The 19,350-nt window shown below is 38.2% G+C and overlaps 1 protein-coding gene and 1 long non-coding RNA gene across 6 annotated transcripts in view; both read right to left on the bottom strand.

Annotated features, from left to right (window-relative positions):
- The window catches only part of TASOR2 (transcription activation suppressor family member 2), a 79,167-nt gene that overhangs the window by 47,027 nt on the left and 12,790 nt on the right, over positions 1-19,350 (bottom strand). For 3 of the 5 annotated variants that reach the window (XM_082742322.1, XM_082742324.1, XM_082742321.1), the window contains exons 2-5: positions 6,440-6,573; positions 2,354-2,499; positions 1,974-2,069; positions 771-843 (exon numbers count right to left, since the gene is read on the bottom strand). Coding sequence is in view for 3 of the 5 variants with exons in the window: in XM_082742324.1 (XP_082598450.1) it covers positions 771-843; positions 1,974-2,069; positions 2,354-2,499; positions 6,440-6,573 (449 nt within the window). In the remaining 2 variants the exon portion in view is untranslated. The remainder of the gene's footprint in view (positions 1-770; positions 844-1,973; positions 2,070-2,353; positions 2,500-6,439; positions 6,574-19,350) is intronic. The other 2 variants (XM_082742323.1, XM_082742325.1) reach the window with 2 other exon arrangements.
- Positions 13,213-19,276, bottom strand: LOC309870166. The gene is made up of 2 exons (XR_014314522.1): positions 17,065-19,276; positions 13,213-16,832 (listed from the first exon to the last, which is right to left on the bottom strand). It is a non-coding gene; the product is annotated as an uncharacterized lncRNA (long non-coding RNA).

The raw sequence follows: 19,350 nt of genomic DNA on the forward strand, positions 1-19,350 counted from the left end.
CTAGTCCTGCCGCTTTGCCCCCATCTCCAGTTCTGATCCTTTTTTCCAGCTTTTTTTCTTTTTAAACCATCAGCAGGGTATCTCCCAGAAGACCTAGGAAAATCCACTATTTCTCAAATTTAATTCATGGAAGTAGTAGCGTCCATTTACCGGGAGCTCAGTGCTTGCCGTAGCCTCCCATGACCCTCCCAGCAGATCTCAAAGACAGTTTTATCTATTTCACAGATGAGGAACTTGAAGCTCAAAGAAATGTAGTGCTAATCCACATTCTTAAGCGTAAGATCACCTTTCCCGTCTACCGCCTCAGCTTCCCTGCTGATCTCCTTTCCTTCTGTGTCTCTTCTCCACCGACAACATCACCGCAGTGTGAGCGGACAGGCTTATGCCTGATTATTCCTTCTCTCACTCCTCACATTCCACAGTTGCCAAGTCTGGCCAGTTCCATCGATTCTCTATTCCTGCTGCCATTATGATAGCTCAGAAGACGTCCTCATTAGCCCGGGATGACCGCACTAGTCTCTTGGTACCGAAAGCTACTTTTAGTATCTCTTCTAGGCCAACCAACCTTTAAGAAAAAGTTCTGATCAGGTACTCCTACTGGAAAATCTTAGGTCTTAGACTTGAAGCTCATTTCTATGTTTAAAGCACTGATTCTAAAGATTACGATTTATCACTAATGAAACTGGCTTTTAATGTAAGTATCCTATGAAATGAACCAAACCTCACTTCACCTCGTGAAAGAAGAGATTCTCTTTTCCGCTCAGACTTACCTTTGGCTGGGTCACCAAGCGTGGTAACAGTACTGCAGCCCACACAAAGTCCGCGCTGACATACTGACTTTGCCTTTAAATAAAAGACAGTACTTTGGTTATCATGTCAGTCTTAGGAGAGACAATGAAATAACACTATGATCTACGAGCTTTCCAATAAATACAGAATCTGTACACAGTATCTATGTATGGCACAAAGCAAGCTTGTGTGAGGCAACTGTGTTTGGTTAATAGTTCACGTAATTTTAATCATTTAACAAAAGCGTCATCAGCAAAACCTAATTAAACAAGATTAAGTCCTCTCTTGAAGATCTCGATTATAGCTTTGGAATCACTAAATTTGAGAATGTCTATCCACTAGTGCCTTTTTTAGTATGAATCCATAATGTATTTTATTTGTAAGTAGATGATTAAATAAATGAACTCTTCTGGTATTACTATATAATCCTTATGTTACATGCTAACGTTAAGTATTCTGTAAGCAAGTCTACCCTGGCTCTTTAAAAATCATGAACTCAATCAAAATATTAAATTATTTAAGTGAATTATAAATTATTATGTTACATGCTAACGTTAAGTATTCTGTAAGCAAGTCTACCCTTGCTCTTTAAAAATCATGAACTCAATCAAAATATTAAATTAAGTGAATTATAAATTATGGTATTATTAAAACTGCACCTAGCAAGCCACATACATCTTTGGGGACACGGTCCACCCAGTAGTTTCCTTCTCTCACAATTTGGGTACAAGCAACAGTACAGAAGCTCCAATTTCAAGTAAGGCAACTGCTGGAAGTTTTCACCTTATCCCCAAAAACCATGTAACTGAAACTTGAAAAACCTCTACAAGAAACAAAGGATCTATGTGAACAATGATCCAGAATGAAGAAATATCATTTACTCCATTAAAAGGCATTACCAATACTTAGGAAATCCGCATTAATTCAAATCTCACCCTGAGGTGACAAATGTATTTACAATGAAATTACAGAGGGCCTGTGAAAAGGCGCAGGAATCCAATCACTTTCAGGACTAGCTGTCACAATCATTCCCACTGCCACCAGACTCAGCAACAAAAAAGATTGGAGAACTGGTAATTTTATAAATCTTAGAGAAGTGAAATGCCAATATTTAAGTTTAATGAGATCATTAATTTTGCATATTAATATCACAAAATTAATGTTCTGTGACCCAATTCCCTTACCTGATTTTCAGTTTCAAACAGAAGAAACCCGTAAGTCTCTTGAAGTTCTTCCTGAGTATAATTACTTGCTTTTTTTTCTTGGTAGAAAGTTTTGTACTGTATAAAAGAGAGAATAATCAAATGCTATAAACATATTTTGCCTTGCAAATTAATTTTTAAAAATGCATCATCTGAATTCCTCCTGTTGAAGGACTACCAAAACTTATTTTTCTTCTATTCCCTAGAATATACTCTTAATTACCTTCCAAGGATTTCTCATCTCATCTGAAAGTGACAGCTAAGAAGAATTAGCTAGGCTTTTATACCAAAAATGATGGGTCTATTTCTTTAGAACTAAAATAAAACTAACACACAGACACAGTGTGTACCAAGCACCTCACCTCATTTAAGAAAATGTCATTTTTCACCAAAGTCACTTGACTGTACTGAAAACCATGCTCAGATGCAGAGTCCAAGTAAGAAGTATGAAGAATTGAAACTGCCCTCTGGAAGAGAGAGTCTGAACTCAAGGACACTGTCTCAAAAACTGTAAAACACAAACAAAAATAATGCAACTGTTTAAGATAACCAAAGGATGGGGTTAAAACCGGCATACTAAATATCACTAAATACTTCATCTATTTCCTTCCTGTAAAACTCAGACACATTGTGTTTGGGCTCCATTACATGTACTATCTTAAAAGACCTCTCACGTGAAGAACATGATCTACGGGAGGTGAGTTACTGAGGGTGAATCACTTTCAATACAGGAGTAAAATAAACCCTGCCAGATGCCTTGGGGCTTTTGGTTGAAAGGCGTGTGTTGTAACCACAGTGGGGACAAGCAGATCAAACATGGCAGCATCAAGGTAGTGGTCAGCAAATCAGAACAATGTTCCTCGTCTACACTAATGCCACATTTTGATAAACTTACCCTTCCTGTCTTCATATCAAATCCCCCAAGTAAGCCCGTTAGGTTTTCTTTGAAGGGGCCTACTACTGCATACTCAACACTCAAACACATTAGAAATTCTTCTGTCTTTGGGGCTTCCTCATGGCCTAGACACATCTGTTAGACTTTACCTTGTATGGGTTATATTATGAAATCATTACTTCTTTTCATTTCACAAAAATAAAACTTTATTGCTTTTAGAAAGTGCTTTTTTCAAACCCTACCCACGTGCTATCCCAGAAATTCTGACATGACCCTCCTGAGAGGCATGTTCCCTATTTGAGAATTACTGACTTGACCCAATGATTCTCTTGATCGAGGCTTTGTGCCTTTTATTTTATAAGCTTTTACTTCAGCGAGACTTGAGCCTAATGAATTCTTGTAATATTTAAATCTGATTTGGCTACCCCCTTATATTTGTGTCTTCTCTATGCTCTTTAACCACGTCAGGACAGTGAGGTAACAAACTATTTATAAATAATAAAGAGAATGGACTAATAATATACAAGCACTGGAAGTTTTGGTGATCTAATATAAATAAATAAATACATTAACATGGCTTCCTGCTTTTACCAAAACTCTGCCAATTACATTAAAGTTCAAAAGCTAAAGGAAAGAAAAGCATTTTAATTAAAATTAACTTATGAACAACAGTAAAATACTAAACTATCATAGAAATGAAAACAAACATTTCAGTGAAGTTAATTTGGACGAAACTGTCCTAACACTTCAACTGCCCAAGTAATTTAAACATGCTTTAATAAACTGCCTAGTATCAAAAGTCAAAGACTTAAGTAGCAAGGAAGGAAAGAAAAGAGGACGAAACATTTAAGAATATCCTGAAGTTCCTACACCTGATCCATATAGATATTTTTTTCTCAGTTTCACTTTTTCCTTCAAAATCAGTATATGAATGCTATTAAAAATACAGATATTCTAAAGAGGTTCAAATAGCAAAACAACAGGCAGGATAATTAAAATGATGCCTTTTTAGCTTTACCTTCTTTAGCTACACTGGCTTAAAACAAAGTAGGAGGACTATGCACTTGTGACTTCATCTTTAAAATAAGTTGCACCACTGGCCCAAATGCAAGTCAGGAGTCCTCTAAAAACCCTAATATGGGAAACCTTGTATTTAATATTTGTAAAAGTCAAAATAATATTTAAAAATCTAAGTAAACTCTGAGGCTCAATATTTGAGAAATAGGTTGCTTACAGAGAAAGACAAGTTGTCAGAGCTTTGGAAATGACCATTCTATGGCTATCAACTCTTAAATTCCACACGATGTTAATACGAAGACACAGGTTTTAACTTCTGGAAGTACCAAATACGACATACATCCACATTTTTGATGGCCAATGCACAGTAATAAATGAAAAACTGTGAAAAATAATGTACTCTGAAAAGCAAACAAAAACAGCCCATCTAACACTGTGTCTGCCAAATACATGTGGTCAGAGAACATTTTATTGACCAGTATGAGGAATACTGTTCTCATAAAGCAATGACCAGAGATGACAGCCTAAAATAAACATAGGAAATGATTTTGTGCTAACACATTTTTATTCCTAAAACTACTGATAGTTAAAAATGCTTCCCCTTTAGGTCAGCTTTCTCCAAACAGAAGTTATTTATACAAGTAACCATTTTACAGTTAGCAGAAGGAAAAGCATGTCCAAAGCGAAAACTGATAGAAATCCACAATAAATCTGGACTCTTTCACGATTTCGTAATAGAATGATGTCAGTTACACCCTAGAAAGCACAAGTTTCCTGCTATATAACTAAGCAGATAGGTGAACATTTTATCAAGATATTATCTCTTCTTACACAATCATTTAAGAGTCAAACTAGTATACAGAAGAGTATGGGCACTAAATTAATAGGCAGCTGCATTTTTGCTGAGCAATACACGTGCTTCACTTAGACATTCAAGATTGTCAGAATATTAAGAGAATGAGGAGGGGGCTATTCTACAGAGAAATACTAAAACAACTTGAAAAGTACCTGTCTGTAAAGTGTAAGAGTGTCCCTTAGAGCTTAAGTGACCAAGAGAGAACAAGTAGGGAAAATTCAAGTTCAATAACAATACTTCTAGAAACTGAGTTAATATTCTTTCCGTTAGCACCTAGCTTTGGGCATATTTCTCGGCTGTTTGTGGATTCATTCTTTAAAAGTTAAGTCCAGCTTGACATAAGCTGGATTCTGTTCAAAGTGCCCTGAGATAATCTCCCCTTTCTCAAAATCCATCAGTGATATGGAATGTCTGCTTTGGGGCCCTTGTTTCTCTACTTAACTTCTAATAAGTAAGAGGGATTAGAAAGTTATAAACTGATCTCTGACGCTATGGCACATGTATGCGTTTGCCATTATCTAAGCATCTGGTCTGAAAGAGAATAATGAGATGAACTAATGCCAACAACTTAGGTGTCCCAATAATTCTAACAAAAATTAGCCACTTCTACCTCTCCCTGGAACTTTCATGACCACTTCTCCTATTTGTACATTATACAGAAGCACTCATCAAAGACAGAAACACTCAGAACCCAACAGTATCTGCCACTATAGGCCCTTATTATTTTTTCCTACAGACGGACTGCAACCTACCTCCATTAACACTGTCGATGCCTACATATTTGGCCCAGTCTAAGTAGGTCCCTTTATAGTTGTTAAAGAGCCCATTCCTTAATCATCTAATCCCAGAATGTATTGCCTTTATTTTTAAGACATTGAGGGATTGCCAGTTGAAGGTAAATACAACCTTTTTACAGCACAACTTGGAAGACCTAACAAAAACTTAAATGTGTGTACTTAATAACCTTTCCATTTCTGGGAATCTATTCCTTAGGAATACTAGCATGAGTACACAGGAGATAAAGGACAAGGCTACTCCATGCACTGGCATCTATAAGAGCAAAAACACTTGGGATAACCCAAACTGACATCAATAAGGAAACACCTTACAACTAGTACATAAATACCAAGTAAATCTATATACTTTGACATATAAAGATATCTACTCTACCACCGAGTAAATAACACACATCATATAATGTCATTTTGGTTTTAAAAAAAAAAGAAAATTATGTGTTTGAAAATTTACAGAAAAAGATCCAGAAAGATGGGAAACCAAATTGTTAATGGTGTCTAAACCAATGGTTATTCAAATGGAAGTGGATAAAGGTGAACTCAAACATTTTACCTTATATATATTACTATAATTTAGGTTTTTCTTACACAGTATGTATTACTTCTAGTATTTAAAATATCTCAACTCAAAATCAAGTAAAATGAATCATAATTTCAAAGAAATACAAATAGGGAAATGTGACAATTTCCCCTGAACCTTTTCTGATGGAATTTGAAATTTTAATCCCCTATTAATTTTGGATCAGTGAAATTTGTAGTCACTGGAAATTGTAAATTTTTTTTAAATGTCCTTTCATTTTACATGATCTAAATTAAAATTTTTTAAATTGTACTGCTCTACTTGAATTCATTAGTAAGAACTCATAGCATTTAGTTTAATACCCACTCTTTTCTGATATGAACCCTGGCTCGGTCTTCTCTAAGAGAGAATGTAGCTGGGAGGGTGGTCTTAATTCATTTTCACCAAGTATACCCCCAGAATTCTCGACATAGTCCTGTCCTCTGTTAATGTCATAAATGCTAAAATGAGAAAAGAAAAAATTAAATCATAAAGTGAATAGTTCTATTTACGGTGTATTTACCACACACACATGTCTACTGAACATCTGATTTACATTAGGTACAATTCTATAATGTTTACCTCCTTTGACAAATCTCCAGAGCTAAGGCTAAATTTATTTTATAAGCAGTAACACATAAAACGAAATGCTTTTCCTTTGATATTTAAAGAAAATCTTCACAGAAAATTCACAGAAATAAGATATGCTTATTGGAATCAGTATTGCCTCAAAATAAAAAATAGAGATTATAGAACCACATTCATGTTCTACTGGTTGAAAATAACAAAATCAAATAGAACACAAATAAAATCTCTTCCCACCCCAAATTAGCATATAACCCATCTTTCTTTCTTTTTTTTTTTTTAAGATTTATTTAGTTTAGAGAAAGAGATGGGGGAGGAGCAGAGGGAGAGAATCTCCAGCAGACTCCCTGTGGAGTGTGGAGCCTGATGCGCGATTCAATCCTACAATCCCAAGATAACAACCCAAGCTGAAGGCAAGAGTCAGAAGTTCAACTGACTGAGCCACAAGTGTCCCGACCCATTCATCCTTAAAAACAAACAAACAAAACCACAAAAACCTACTAGTGGTGCCTATTACATATACAGTACCATGCTATACCCTGGATTCATCAAGACAAATGAGAAACCATCTCTACAAAAGAGGCTCAGACTAGAAAAGGAATACAGAAACCAGTACTATAAATGCCGGGGGGTGGGGGAGATCTAGAACATGATGCAGTGGACGCAGAATAGGGATTTCATTAAGACGGGGAAATGTCGAGAAGTTTCAGAGGCATCATACTTGAAATCTGAGTAGATATTCAAATAATGAAGGAAGCAAAAAAGGGGCCAGGCCACATGTTCTCTAGGCAACAGAAACAGTAGAAGCAGAGGTAGAAACATTATACATATAAGGAACCCCAAGCACTTTATTTGAAGAATTCAATATGCGTCACATATAAAATCAGCATGTCTACTTTTATAATAGTATACCTCTTTTCAAAAAGGATTTGACGCAGAATTATATGGATATATTCAAAATTCTAGAGAAAAGGTAGCAATATTGGTAATATTCATTCATTAAACAAATAGGTTATTTATGTCAAGAGGGGAAAATTAAACTGGGAATCAGGAGACCAGGAGTCTCATGTAGGTCCACCACTACCTTGTTCTGAGACATTAGTGTGAGGACACTGTGGACTGCCTTCCTAATAATCATGCTCCATTTTCTTTTAATCCCCCAAACCCTAATTTTGTTTAGATACTGGGTGATCCCATGCTTTAGGAGAAGCCTGGGAAGGGTGTGTGTGTGTGTGTGTATTTGAGAGAGAGAGAATTGAAGCTTATTATGGTTTTGGGCCCATGTGATGTGGAAGGACGTCAGCAGAGAGAACTCTGGGAAAGCTTTCTTACAAAAGCACTGGAAGAAAAGATGCAATCTCCCTGTCTCCATCTAGCCTTTGGCCTTGTCTTTCTTTTAATCTAAAGATTTTATTTATTTGAGAGAGAGAGCGCGCGCACACGAAGTGGAGGAGACAGAGTGAGAGGGAGAAAGAGGCTTCCCACTATGCAGGGAGCCAGATGCGGGGCTCAATCCCAGGACTCCGGGATCGTGACCGGAGCTGAAGGCAGCTGCTTAAGCAAGTGAGCCACAGAGGTGCCCCTGGCCTTGTCTTATATGTGTCCGCTGCCTGGAATTCCTCCTAACCAAGAGGGGACTGACCAGCCGACATACTGAGAGTGGAACAAAACAGAAGATCCATCCCTGATGAAGTCCCCGAACCGCTAAACAAACGCACCTCGAGCGGCCCTGCCTCTGAGTCTCCTGAGATATGAAATACTTTTTTTAGATTTTATTTATGTATTTGACAGAGAGAAAAAGATCACAAGTGGGCAGGGAGACAGGCAGAGGGAGAGGAGGAAGCAGGCTCCCTGCTGAACAGAGACCCCCTGATGCGAGGCTCGATCCCAGGACCCTGAGATCATGACCTGAGCCGAAGGCAGAGGCTTAACCCACTGAGTCACCCAGGCGCCCCTGTTTAAAACACTTTTGCTGGCAAATGAAAACACACTATGAACTTTGTTACATTATTTACTCCAAGGCCTCACGCAGTTGGAATTCTCTAAGAGTCCTTTCGGTTGGAACACAGTGACTTTCCAGACTGCCTTCCTTAAGACCTCTTCTGTATAAGGCTTTATGCATGGCACTAGATCATTTATCAAGTCCCTCTCTTATCTGCTACCATGCCTGGAGACATTTATCCTAGTATTTATTGGTAAATACTGTGAAAACTCGAAACCTAAAATATAAGGATATTTAAAGCCTCTGATTCCCACCTACTCAATAAAGTCTATCTCCCTCTCACACACAAAGGAAAAATGCCCAACTCAGAGCACTCCTGATGTAATTTCCCTCATTAGTTCCACAAAATCTGATATTCACACTCCTCCCCCACTTCATGTCTAAATAGTCCTCATGTTTAAAGCCTCCCCCCAAATCTAGCTGTTCTGATGACTTAAGATTTCTCCAACCTGCATTAATCATTCTTCACCTGTGTCCCGCAGTTCTTTACTGTAGTCCTGTTGTATGTATGGCTCTGGGCTAGAGCTAGGGAATACAGGAAAACAAAACAAAACAAAAAACCGAAAAAAAAAAAAAATAGGAGACCATGTGTCTATCTTAAAGAGTGATCTTTTTTTTTTTTTTTAGATTTATTTATTTATTTGACAGAGAGAGATCACAAGTAGGCAGAGAGGCAGACAGAGAGGAGGAAGCAGGCTTCCTGCTGAGCAGAGAGCCCGATGTGGGGCTCGATCCCAGGACCCTGAGATCATGACCTGAGCCGAAGGCAGAGGCTTTAACCCACTGAGCCACCCAGGCGCCCCTGAAAGAGTGATCTTTAACACTGAGGTCATAATTTGAGAATTGTGTGTGAAACAGTTATGTTCAGGACAAGGACTTCTTCAGACTCCAGGAAGGGAGTAGAACGAGTGGTCAAGGGAATAGACTCTGTAAACAGAAGGACTTGGCAAGCCAGGACTTTGAACCTAAGTCTTTCTAGTTTTGTGACTTTGAGAAAGCTACTTGATCTTTCTTCCCCTTACTTTTTAAAATAAATTTCAACAAAGCACAGACACAAAATAAAAAGCCAAAGACCACTAGGTTTATCAATCACTGTCCCCACCCTCCCAGGGAGCCCCTATTCCATCCCTCTTAGTTGACCACTTTCAACTTTGGCTATATCTTCTGGTGTAACTCCATGTTTCTAAATAAAATGCCATATAAACTCATATCACTAATTTTGCTATATCAGTATTCAATGTTTCACTAAATTGTATGCACTAATCACAGCTGGGCCACACTGGGTAATTTCCTTTCTTACAGGATGTTTCATTTCGTGTTTTTTTGTTTTTTAAGATTTTATTTATTTATTTGACAGACAGTGATCACAAGTAGGCAGAGAGAGGGAGGGGGAAGCAGGCTCCCTGCTGAGCAGAGAGCCCGATGTGGGGCTCGATCCCAGGACCCTGAGATCATGACCTGAGCCTAAGGCAGAGGCTTTAACCCACTGAGCCACCCAGGCGCCCCAGTTTGTTACGTTTTATTCAATTTCAAATTGCTTAATTTTCAGTTACCAATCATTAATTCAGCCTAGAATTCTAGAGAACTAAAAATCTCTGAACAGATAGAAACATCAAGTGTTTTTGGAGACATCCTTTGTGGAGCATGATATTATCCAGCTTCGGTCTGAACCTGTGCTCTCCAATAACTTGGGAGAGCTTTGTGACCTTGCTGGGAGATGCTGAGATACAGCACTGAAGCATAAATGTTCCCCATATTCCCAATCTGCAGAAATTGATGACCTGATTCTAAACCCATATTCCCAATCTGCAGAAACTGATGACCTGATTCTAAACCCATATTCCCAATCTGCAGAAACTGATGACCTGATTCTAAACCCATATTCCCAATCTGCAGAAATTGATGACCTGATTCTTTGCAATCAAAGGATAGAGAACAGCCAGAACAATTTTAGAAAAGAACAAAGTTAAAAGACTCACCACTTGATTTCAAGAATTACTACAAAGAGAAACACAGTCTAGATTGCGGTGTTGATGTGTAAAGATAATATATACAGATCAGTGGAATGGCATGAGAGTTCATTTTTGGCAACACTGCCAGTATCATTCAAAGAGAAAGAGTATTTTTTACAAGAGACGGTTCTATAACAACCCAAACAGAAAAAAAACAAACCACGAACTTCAACCCCTACCTCAAACCATAAAATTCAACTGGAAATGAATTACAGACATAAACGTAAGAGCTAAAACTGTAAAATTTCTAGAAAAAAATCACAGGGAAAAAATCCAGACCATGAGGCAGATGACAATTGCTTAGGGTACAAAAATCAGTTGCCATTAAAGAAAAACTCATATACTGGACTTTATGAAAATTAAAACCTTCTGAGCTTCAAAAGGCATCATTAAGAAAAATATCTGCAAAGCACTTGTGTCCAGAGTATACAAAGAACTCTTAAACACACCACAAAGGACAAACTAATGGTAAGTAAGTACATAGGAACATAGTCAATGTTATTAGTTATTAGGGAGGTGATGCTTGCCCAGTAGAATGACTAAAATTAAAAAGACAGAAAATACTAAGTGTTGGCAAGAATGAAGAACTCTCCTAGATTCCTGGTAGGAATATAAAGCTATATAGTCAACTGGGAAAAGTTTTGTCCGCTTTTTATAAAGTCAAACATACACTTAGTTCACAGCCAAGCAGTTCTGCTCTTAGAAATCTACCCAAGAAAAATGAAACATTATGTCTGTAAAACGATTTGTACATGAACCTTCAGGGAAGCATTATTCTCAGAAGGTAAAACTGGAAATCTACATGTTCATGATAGGTGAATAGATGGATAAACAAACTGTGGCCTATTCATGTAACATACTACTACTCAGCAATAAAAAAGGAAAACTGCTGAGGCATGCATGAAACTCAAAAACGTAACTTGAACAAAAGAAAGCAGACATTACAAAAGTACACAATATAGGATTCCATATATGTTCAATTTATATATGTGCGCGCGTGTGTTAAAGTTCTAGAATTGGCAAAACTAATCTATAGCGATAAAGAGCCCACCAGTGGTTGCTGAGGTAGGAAAAAGAAAACTGGAAGTGAAGTAGGCACAAAGGAGCTTTCTAGGGTGAGAGAGTCTATTTTTATTGGTATGCTGGTTACAGGATACACAGATTTACCAAAATTCACTGAACTATATATACTTAAACTGTGTTTGGCACCAAATACTGATACAGTATAGAAAACAATTTCTGACCAAGATCTAGTAAAATTATAATGTGACCATAGAAAATTAATCTCCAGAGCCCTATGTTAAAAAAAAAACAAAACCAGGGGCACCTGGGTGGCTCAGTGGGTTAAAGCCTCTGCCTTCAGCTCAGGTCATGATCTCAGGGTCCTGGGATCGAGCCCCGCATCAGGCTCTCTGCTCAGCGGGGAGCCTGCTTCCCCCTCTCTCTCTCTGCCTGCCCCTCTGCTACTTGTGATTTCTGTCTGTCAAATAAATAAAATCTTAAAAAAAAAACACCTACTTATATATGACTCACAAGTTAAATTATAATGAAATTTAAAATGGCTGAATGACAATGAAAAGTACCATCTAAATTTAGATACATGTAAAGTGTAAGAAAAAAAAATCTACCAAAAAAACCCTATTAATTTTAAATGTAAATATTAAAGAAAAACGCTGGAAAATCAGTGAATTAAAGTCAATTCAAGAACTCAGAAAACATACAAACAGTAAATTAATAAGAGAATAAGGAAAGGAAATAAATGATAAGGATCAGAAGTTAATTAAACAGAAGAAAAAAGAACCACAGAGCAGGGAAAAATAAAGATTACTTCTTCGGAAAAAAAAAAAAAAAATTCAGGGTTCCTGAGTGGTTCAACTGGTTACATGTCCAACTCTTGATCTCTGCTCAAGTCTTGATCTCAGGGTTAGTTCAAGCCCTGAGCCTACTGTTTGCTGGCATTGTTTCTGTTCTGCCACCAAGCTGATTTTCTTTCCTTTTGTCAGTCCCCAAATTTTTACCAGAGTATGTCTTAGGGCTGGGCCAGTTTTCCTTGGAATACATGGTGCATCCTTTCAAAATGTACATTCAAAAAATAAATTATTTCTTTTTACAGAAATATTTGAATTATACTTTAAGATATCTGACTAATTATACTATTTTGATTTTCTTCTTTGGGGGCTCTAGGTTTGCAAGTATATTTTGGATCTCTTTTGGTGGTCTCCTATATTACTATCTCAGTATTTTCTTTTTAGAGATTAATTTGTTTGCTTTTAATCACTTTTCTCATGTTATCTTTGGTTCTGTTTTACACAGTAAAAATCATGGTAAAATAAGCACAACATTTCAAGTCTAATCTTTAGATTTGCCATGGGACCTAGTCTCTCATGTGCCTCCTATTTTACTCTGTTTCTGAAACAGTTTAATCTTTTTCTTCCTTTTCTTTTCTGTTCTGCTAGTGCCCATTTCACATCCTCCTATGGTCTGGCTATCTCTTCCTCGAATTCTGTTTTTTTTTTTTAAGATTTTATTTATTTATTTGACAGACACCACAAGTGGGCAGAGAGGCAGGCAGAGAGAGAGGAAGGGAAGCAGGCTCCCCGCTGAGCAGAGAGCCCGATGCGGGGCTCGATCCCAGGACCCTGGGATCATGACCTGAGCTGAAGGCAGAGGCTTTAACCCACAAAGCCACCCAGGCGCCCCTCTTCCTCAAATTCTTGTAATTCTGCTTTGTGGTCTTCATTTTTTGTGTTCATTTATTTTATTTTTAAATACTTTATTGAGATACAGCTCACAGCATACAATTTACCCACCTAAAATGTACAATTCAATGGCTTTCGTCTATTCAGACCTGTGCAAACATCACTACTATCAATTTTAGATCATCTCGTCACTCCAAAAAGAAGCTGTGTACCCCTCAGCCACTATCCTCACCCTTCAATGCTTCCTATCCCCAAGCCCAGGTAACCATTATTTTACTTTCTGTCTGTATAGATTTGCCTATATTGGACCATTTTATGTAAATGGAATCCCACAATACGTGGTCCTTTGTGCCTGGCTTCCCTCACACAGCATCGTGTTTTCGGGGTTCATCCATATGGTGGCATGTACTTCACTCACATTTCATTTTCACTGGCTCATTTAGAGGAAGATGATACTTTCCGGATATACCACATTTTCTTTTATCCAATCACCAACTGATGAACATTTGGAATGTTTCAACTTTTGGGGTATTATGTACAATACTATGAATGTTAATGTACAAGTTTTTGTGTGGACATTTTTTCAGTTCTCCTGAATATATACCTAAGAGAACGGCTGAACCATGATAAATCTATGTTTAACCATTTGGAGAACTGCTATTCTGTTTTCCAAAGTGACTGCACCATTTTACCTTCTCATTAGCAGTGCATGGAAAGTTGTACTTTCTCCACATCACTGCTGACACTTGTTACTATCCTTCCAACCAAATAAGTGTGGAGCTTATTTTTAAGTTTATGTTGGGATTTTAGGTCACTTTTTATCTACTTCAAGAGGTCCACAAGCTTCTGCATGAAGGGCCAGACAGTAAATATTTTAGGACTGTGAGCATACAGTCTCTGTTACAAAGACTTAGTTCTGCTGGTAAAGCATAAAAGCAGCCACAGACAATGTGTAAATGAATGGAAAAGTGACTAGGTTCTAATAAAACTTTATTTAAAAACAGGCAAATGCAGTCACTTGCCCAGCCCTGATCTACACTGTACCAGTATTCGGGGCTTTTCTTGTCATCTGTAGAAAACTGTGTGATGCACATCCCTCCACCTTAGCCTTTTCTTATACATTTCTATCAGTTAACTACTGCTTAGTAACAAACCATCTCAAAATTCAGTAGCTTATAGCCACAATCATCTACTACTGCTCACACTTCTACAACGTTGGCTGAATTAGGCTTAGCTCAGCTGGGGCAGCCCTGCTACATCTCCTACGTTCCTTCAACCAATAAGCTAGGGAGGCATGCTTTTCCCATGGAAATGGCAGAGGTACAGAGAACAAGTGGAGAATACCCAAGTCCTTTTAAGATTTATTAGGCCTGAAACTAATATACTATCACGTCTACCTGACATTATTGCCCAAAGCTAGTTATATGGCCAAACTTAAAGTCAAGGGGGAGAGAAAAAAGCCCTGGGGTTCACAGCGCAACTGATCGTGGTAATGACTGTACACCTTGTGAATATACTAAAAACCAATGAATTCTACCTCAATATTAAAAATATTATGTTACAAAAAAAACAAAAACAAACCAACAAAGAAATGCAATTGCCACTGTATCGCTGTAAGGATGCTGCACATATTCTTTCTGGGGTTTTTTGTACTTGAACAAGAAGATTCAGGGTGTAGGGAGGGATGAGAGAAGTTTTGAGGTTTCTTAATGTAAGAGTTCCCCCTTCTCTGTTGCTGCATCCAAGGATTTTTGAAAAAATAATACTTGTTGTCGCCAATCCTCTTGTAAGCTGCAAGTGTAATCTGGTTCAGGAGGGCCTATTAATTCCAGCTCAGTTTCCTCTTCAAGACTACTACAAGACCCACATCCCTTGCTTTCCAAGGTCATATACTCACTTCTAGGGGTTTTTCGCTAGCACATTCTAAGATCTCTGGGCCACTCAGGCACTTTCCAATTTCTCTCTGCTTTCCTTAATGTTCAGTCTTAGCCTGGTACTTAGCAATTCTCTCTTAAGACGGGACTGTTTCTGGACTAAACAGCTGCTGGTCATTTCTGAGCTATGCCCCCTCTGCACAACTCCACCTTTCTCACAGAACTGTTGGGGCTTCCCAACAGTACTTACATATAATTTCAAGTTTACAGGGTTTCTTTTATTCCTGCCCTTGTTCAAAGTGTAGTTTGGGCACGGCACCTCCCCTCCTTCCCATTTTTTTTTTTTTTTTTTCCTAGAAGTACAATGATGAAGAACTAATCTGGTCTTCTTCCTTCTGGAACTGAAGGTTTGGTCTGGTGATTCGATTTGGACAGGACACCAGACAGAAGACCCATTCAACCAGACGCTCACCTCTTCCAGTTCCGGGACTTTAATAATGGTTTCCTCCCACTATATAAGACAAAAGACCTCTTTGGTTCTCCACTTTTATTTACTCACTCTTATTTTCTAATTCTTGTGGCTATTTTATTTTGGGGGAGAATTCTTCAGCTTTATTATCCAATCATTATATATTTTCTTCTGCTCTCACAGAGACCTTTTCTGTTTCCTGAATAATTTCGCTTTTTTAAAAAATAGAACCTCTTCTTTCACAGATGTCATTTCTTTTCTCTTGAAAGGTACCATAGTTTTATTTGGTTCAAGTTTCTTCTGTTACCTGCAGTAAATCTATTTCTACCAAGATCCTTTTATTTCCTACTTGTTTATTCCTGTTTGGTTCCTTCCTTCCTTCCTTCCTTTTTATTTGTTTGAGAGAGAGAGTGAGTACCAGCAGGGGGAGGGGCAGAGGGAGAATCAAACTGCCCACTGAGCAGAAAACCCTACCCGGGCTCAATCCAGGGACCCTGGGATCATGACCTGAGCCAAAGACAGAGCCTTAACCGACTGAGCCACCCACGCAGCCCTCCTGTTTGGTTTCTTTTATGTTAGAGACTCCCACCAAATGGCTGGTGATCCTTCGCTGTCCACATGTGAGGCACTTAGGGCTGACGACGAGACCAGCACATGAACAGTGTCTCTGACCAGCAGCTCTCTCGCACTCTCTCTCTTTTTCTCTCTCTCCTGTGATCTGATGGTGATACAGCTATTTAATTAGGCGAACTCCCGAAGTCTGTATCCACTAAATATTTTACCAGGGTTGATGTTTCCCCAGGAAAGAATCCTTTAAGATCTTGTTTAGGAGGAGCACAAGCTCGACTCTTGGCTCTGAAGAGTCACGCAGCCAGACAGCTCTGGCTTCCCTACTCAAGTACAACGACTTCCACTTAACGCTCATCCTGGTTTCCGTGCTCTGCTCCACCCCAGCTGCCTCAGCCTCCTGAATGTGATCACCTCCCCGCAGGTGAGCTGTCAGTGCCCTGTCTGGGTAGAAGACAGCTAAGCAACTGTCTAGAGGCGAGGAGCAGGGAAGGGAGTCTAGAGCATCAAAACTACCAAAATCAGGGCGCCTGGGTGGCTCAGTGGGTTAAGCCGCTGCCTTCGGCTCAGGTCATGATCTCAGGATCCTGGGATCGAGTCCCGCATCGGGCTCTCTGCTCAGCAGGGAGCCTGCTTCCCTCTCTCTCTCTCTCTGCCTGCCTATCTGTCTACTGTGCACTCTCTCTGTCAAATAAATAAATAAAATCTTTAAAAACAAAAAAACAAAACAAAACAAAAAAAAACTACCAAAATCACCACTTAATCATTCTACTTCTGTGCCACCCTATCATCTTGCCTTGAGAAATACTTGTAACTTCCAAATCCTGAGCTGCTGCCGGACTGCCCGCTGGGAGTCCACTGGCCTCTTGCCCACTGACTGCTCTTCGGCTTTCGGCAGCCCCACTCCGTAAAGCCACACAGGACTCGCCATCTTCGTGCTAGTTCCCCAAAGCTGACTGTACCTGGCATCTACTTTTCCATTCTTTTTGTCAGGTTATATCTTTACTCTTTTACTGCCACCCCAGTGGGATTTCCAGAGGGTGTATACAACTGGACATGTTAAACTAGAAGTGTCTACTTAAACTAAGTCTTAATTTCTTCATTTAAAAAATGTGGAATATACCCTCTAACTCTGGTAGCTATGACTACCAGTATTTTTTATTTTAACTTCTACAATAATGAAGACTTCGTTTTATTTACCACATACCAAAGTGCACATCAAATCTTCAATAAATGTTTCACTTAAAATGAATTACCTTTTAGTGCATATGTACTCAATAAGCATGTCCTCAAATACAGAAAAAGTGTAATCTCCAGAAGTTCTTCAATGACATGTCTTTCGAAAGCACTCTGTTCCTTTCTTTGAGAGTACTTGTCATGATTTATAACTACATATTTATAACTACTTCATTAATGGCTAATTCCCTAATAAACCTGCCCCTGTAAGGGCAGAAACCATTTCTGTTTTGTTTACCTCTGATTGCTTAGCAGCCAGCCCAATGCCTGGCATATAGTGAACATGTATCTGGTGACTAAATGAAAGAGTAAATTATATTTATGCTATTTAATCTGTATCAAAACTCAGTAAAAGGAATAAAGCTTCCCAACTTTTTAATAAAGCAGCTAAATGCAAAATCTGACAAAATCTAAAAAAGGAAATAAAAAAGAGTTATCTCTAGTATGAATATTAATGCTAAAATCCTAAAATATATGCATTGGCAAAGAGAATCTATCCCGAGATTAAAATAACAGAGATTAATTCAGATTCATCACAGGATTGTTAAGAATTGGTTCAATAAACAGGAAATCCATAAATTTAACTAACCACATTAATAAATCAAAGTAAAACAATCACAGAGGGGCCACTGATTGTGGGATAAGGTAGGAGAGCCAAATGTCAGACTGTCAAAACAAAGTTACTATATACGTATTTATATTACAATGCCTTATAATGTGTAAATTTTTGTTGCTGCAGATATTTTTAAAATTTATGCATTTTTTGCCATACTTAATCTAAAAATCAAATTAAGATACTCCCAAATAAAAGCTGTTGATTTAATAACGTAGAAAAATATCCTACCACACCGAAAGAAAGCTGGAGTAGCCAAATTTATATGGGACAAACAAGATTTTAAGCCCAAGACTGTAACAAGAGATGAAGAAGGGCCCATCACGAAGCTATACCAACTGTAAATATTTATGCACCCAACTTGGGAGCACCCAGATATATCAATCAATCAATAACAAACATAAAGAAGCTCATTGATAATAATATAGTAATAGTAAGGAACTTTAACACCCCACTCACCATAATGGACAGATACCTAAGCAGAAAATCAAAAAGGAAACTATGGCTTTGAAACATACTGGGTCAGATGGAGTTATGAGATATATTTAGAACATTTCATCCTAAAGCAACAAAATATACATTCTTTTTAAGTGCACAAGGAACTTTCACCAGAACAGATCACATACTGGGTCACAAATCAGCCCTCAACAAGCACAAAAAGACCGAGATCATACCATGTATATTTACAGACCACAACACTATGAAATTTGAAGTCAAACACAGGAAAAAACTTTGAAAAGACAGATACATGAAGATTAAAAAACATCCTACTAAAGAATGAATGGGTTAGGGGTGCCTGGGTGGCTCAGTGGGTTAAGGTCATGATCTCAGGGTCCTGGGATCAAGTCCCGCATCGGGCTCTCTGCTCAGCAGGGAGCCTGCTTCCCTCTCTCTCTGCCTGCCTCTCCATCTACTTGTGATTTCTCTCTGTCAAATAAATACATAAAATCTTAAAAAAAAAAAAAAAAAAAGAATGAATGGGTTAACTGGGAAATTAAAGAAAAACTAAAAAAAAAAAAAAAATACATGGAAGCAAATGGAAATGAAAAGATGACAGTCGAATACCCTTGGGATGAAGTAATTCTAGAGGAGAACACAGACTGCAACCTTTTTGACCTCGGCTGGAGCAACTTCTTACTAGACACATCACTGGAGGCAAAGAAAACAAAAGCAAAAATAAA

This window comes from Mustela nivalis, assembly GCF_964662115.1.
Source record: "Mustela nivalis genome assembly, chromosome: 7".
Lineage (NCBI taxonomy): Eukaryota > Metazoa > Chordata > Mammalia > Carnivora > Mustelidae > Mustela > Mustela nivalis.